Source organism: Pipra filicauda, unplaced genomic scaffold, assembly GCF_003945595.2.
Source record: "Pipra filicauda isolate LSUMZ 115617 unplaced genomic scaffold, ASM394559v2 scaffold904_size54926_pilon, whole genome shotgun sequence".
In the NCBI taxonomy this organism is placed as follows: domain Eukaryota; kingdom Metazoa; phylum Chordata; class Aves; order Passeriformes; family Pipridae; genus Pipra; species Pipra filicauda.
In genome coordinates, this window is record NW_024105092.1 from 1 (window position 1) to 4,225 (window position 4,225).

The 4,225-nt window shown below is 48.7% G+C and overlaps 1 protein-coding gene across 1 annotated transcript; it reads right to left on the reverse strand.

Annotated features, from left to right (window-relative positions):
• Positions 1 to 1,144: 1,144 nt before the first annotated feature.
• Positions 1,145 to 1,916, reverse strand: LOC113996567 (ankyrin repeat domain-containing protein 7-like; the record flags this gene model as incomplete). Its single annotated transcript, XM_039391092.1, has 2 exons — positions 1,699 to 1,916; positions 1,145 to 1,287 (listed from the first exon to the last, which is right to left on the reverse strand). Coding segments are annotated over exons 1-2 (361 nt in total), but the record flags the coding sequence as incomplete, so codon positions are not given.
• Between the last annotated feature and the right edge of the window lie 2,309 nt (positions 1,917 to 4,225).

Consider the following 4,225-nt stretch of genomic DNA (forward strand, 5'->3'; position numbering starts at 1 on the left):
GCACTGTCTCCTTCAGGCACAGGCAGCCCACCAGGACACATTAGGACAAATTGCAGGCAGTCATTGTGATTCCATGAGAATCCAGTTGGAAGAAAGAATTAGATATCTGGAAAGTGAATTGGACAGGGTCAAAAAAACCGAACAAGAGAGTGCTTCTAGGAAAGAAGCAACACAGGGACAAATGGAAATGTACAAGGAGCTGTATCTGGAGGAAGTGACAACCAAAAGATGCCTTGCCAAGAAACTGGAAAGGTAAGTCCAGGCTTTTTTGGAGTGGTAATAAGAGACTCCTTTTTCTTCATGCATTTGCCTTCGAAATCCATCTTCTACATCTGACCAGCATTGCTGCCCTCCATTGTGCCAATAGCCACGACAACTGTACACAGACGACAGTATCGGACGAATCGAGACGCTGTGTTCACTATCCATAAGATGATCCGGAAGTTGGAGAGCCAAGGGGTGGTCAGTAGAACCCATTCACACTTCAACAGCTCCCACTTCTAGAAGGATCTTTTCCATGGCCTTCCCAGGCACAGAGGGGAGGCTGACATGTTGGTAATTCCCAGGGTCCTCCTTTCTACCCCTTTCAAAGATGGGGACAGTGGGTTTTCCTTTTTCCCCTCACCTGGGACTTCCCCTGACTACCACGACTTTTCCAATATCAAGGAGAGCGTCTTGGCAACTCCATCAGTTCCAAGGGCCCAGCCTTACTCAGAGAGGCCGCTGTGCCTCCTCACTCCCAACAGCAACCAAGGTAGAACCCATGACAGCACTTCTGCCCAACCAGATTACCTACTGCCACTGCCTTCAGCAAAGAGAGAAGCTATCACACAGAAGACAGGAGCAAAAGAAAAAGACCCAAAACCAAGGCCACAAGAGAAGCTTACGCAGAACAGCAACACATTCTTCCTGCTCCTGCTGGACTTCCTGGCAACAACACACCAAAAGGGAAAGACTTCCATCTTTTCCATCCCCCTCTCTCACAACTCCCTCAGCTCCTGAGTACTGGTGTAGAAGACCATCTTCAAAGATCAGCTAACAGAGGCTGTGCCATGCCCATTGCAATAGGCATGTTTCTATGGCCCTGCCCTGCAAGGAATCCTGCCAGACACCTCCCCTTTAACACACCAGCACTAAGCCCCACCTCCAAGCTCAGAAGGCATTCCACACATCTTCATCAGGGCCGTTCTCTTGAAGCTGTCAGCGAGGTTGGGCTGGCTGTCCTTTCTTAGCAGATATCTGACGACATCTGCATGGCCATTGGCTGAAGCCAGATGCAGAGGTGTCCTAAAAATTAAACAGACACTCTTAACCTAGACAGACAAAGGACGAGCCCAAGCTGTGTCTCTACCCAGCACCCTGGGGACCCTGCTCCGACTCTGCTCCTCCTGCTGCTGCTGTTGTTACAGGCCTGCGCTGATGAGCCAGAGGGCAGAAGGGAACAGGTGAGGGCTGAGCAGCTGCAGAACAGCCATGCTGAGAGACCACGGCCAAGGGGCAGGTGGGCAACACGCGTTTGCAACAGCGCTGGAGCCCGGCCGGCAGCTCCGAGCAGTGAAAAGCTCAAGAGTTCCCTCTCCCAGCTGACAGGGCAAATGTCACTTTTCAAACCTTGTCCCTAAGAGAGGGCTGCCGAGGACTACTGCAGCTTGGCTTAGGAGCAGCCAAGGTGTGCCATCAGCGTGGCCCAGAACTCACCGCATCTCCTGGTCTGGCCTGTCGATGCCGACTACCTTCACGTACCAGCGCCAGCGCCTCAGCCAGCCCAGGTCACCGCGGGCGGCCGCGCGGTGCAGCCTGCCCAGCCCCTGCTCCCGGAGCTGGGAGGCGCTGCTGGAGCTGGTGGCAGCCCAGGGCTGCCCACTGGGGCTGCTGGAGGGCGACTGCCGTCGCTTCTTGCTGAGAAGCCACGGCATGGCCCTGCTTGGAGTTCCCAGCCGCAGGAAGGGCAAGAAGCCCCCGGCGGGCTGCCGGGAGCCAAGTGGGGATGAGGAACGGGGACGAGGGCGAGGTTTAGGGTGAGGGTGACAAAGGGGAAAAGGGTGAGAAGGAGGACGGGCACAGGGTATGAAGCACAAGGCAGACGAGGTCGCCCTGCGCAGTAAAGATTTACTCCCCGGGAGCAAACCAGTCCCCGTCCTGCTGCTTTTTTAAACTAAGCAAAGTGAGCAAAAGAAAAGTTAGACAAGAAACTAAGAGAAAAGGTAAGAGAAAAGGCAAGAGAGAGAAATAACTAAGAGAAATAACTAAGAGAAATAACTAAGAGGGAACAGAGTAAAGAAAGAAGAGAGATGAAGAGGAGAAAGGGAAAGAAGAGAAGAAAGAAATAGAGAAAAGACTCCATAACACAAAATAAAGACAGGAGCCAAAGAGGGGGAAAAACCCCCACAACTTTATTGCAACTTTATTTGTGGGAGCCCAAACCCAGCTTTCAGCAAAGGGAAGCTTGGTAAATTTGAATCACAAACCTTGGAAAACAAGGCTGACAAACATCTCGTGATTGAAGAAATTTGGACCCTTGTCCAGAGACCTGTTGATGTGCAACCCGAAGATATAAACCTGGCTCCAAGAAGAATTAAGAAAGGACTTTTTGAGATGTTTGTTAAAACCATGTCTAAACCCCTGTAATCCCTCTATCCCCCATGTAATCCTACTAGAAGAAAAATTAACTGTTTGGAAATTGCAGTAAAAACTTGTGTAACTCCCCAATTAACAGAGCTTGTTCCCTTCATTAACATGTCCAGCCCCAGATGCCTTTAAAATTGTGTTCTCATGTTCAATAAAGCATTCCAGTTTCCCCATACTGGAATCGTGTTGAGTTTTTCTTTTCCAGACCGCCACTTTTATGGAATGACTGCTTGTGACCTTGTGAAATTGCACAAGTTACCAGGCACGGTACAAGGCCGGTTACAAGGCACAAGTTACTATACAGGTTAGCACACAGGTTACAACACAAGTTACAATACAGTACAACCCACAGATGCAATACCTTGTATTCCACTGGTCAACACAATTACAAAACAATGCACGGCAATACCAACAAACCACAAAAAAAAGCAAGACAAGAGAAAATGAAACCTGCTTTCTACAAACGTGATTGAATTACTTTTCGATTTGACACCGGATGCAAATCAAAAGAAAAAACCCCCACACACTTAGTGTTACACTCATTCACTCACAAACCCCCTGGAGCTTACACATAAACCCATTCTCACTCACTCTTCAACCACTCCATTACCCACCAGCAACTATTGGGACAAATGTGCAGCGCTCCCTCCGGAACACGGGTCTGGGGAAGCCTCACAAATCGAAAAATCGTCCTGCCTTGCAAAACCCGGGGTCAGGGACAGCCCGTGCCCAAACCTTGGCGACGAACGTCGCCTTGCAGACCTGGGAAAAAAAAAACCCAGAGGGGGAAAAAGAAAGAAAAAATCCCCTAGTTGGGTTTTTTTTTATTCTAAATCTTAAATTATGTAACAACAACCTGAAAGAGGAAAACACTAACACAAGGTTAAAACCACTGCGAAACACTCACAAACCTTTTTCATCCTCACTCACACCTCAACCGCTCCGCTACCTACTGGCCCATGAGAGACCATCACTGTACATCCACGGCCCTCCTTGGGAACGTGGTTCCCCTGGAGCCTGCAAAAAAAACCCCAAAAAGAAACAAATCGCCGAGTCTGACAAAACAAGCACACCCCTCATGGCTGAGCACACCCCTCTCAGCATTATGAGAAAATACCAATGACAGAACATAAAAAGCAAAACAAAGTAAGGTACAAAGCTGTACAGCTCCTAACTGACACAGAGCAACACAACACTACAACCTTCACATACAGAGCAATGCAACTGCAAATATAGAAGTATACCAGACAGAACATTACATGGCAATACAAGTGACACGACATAAAAAGTACTACAAATGAAGGCGCAAAGAGATACAATTCATAACTGACACATGGAACGCGACACCGTGACCTTCGGATACGGACCGATACGACTACAACTACACAAGTACACAATAGGGAGCAGTATGAGGCGATACAAATGACAGCGGCAATACAAAGAAACGGCGGCCGGACTTTTCCTGTTCTCCTTGGAAAACACAATAACCATGCCTAAGAAGCAACCTACAAATCGAAATAAACATATACAATGCTATACACATGTAGTCCATAACTCATTAGGCAGGGACTCCCCGCGGCTCTCGGAAGATTCCGTC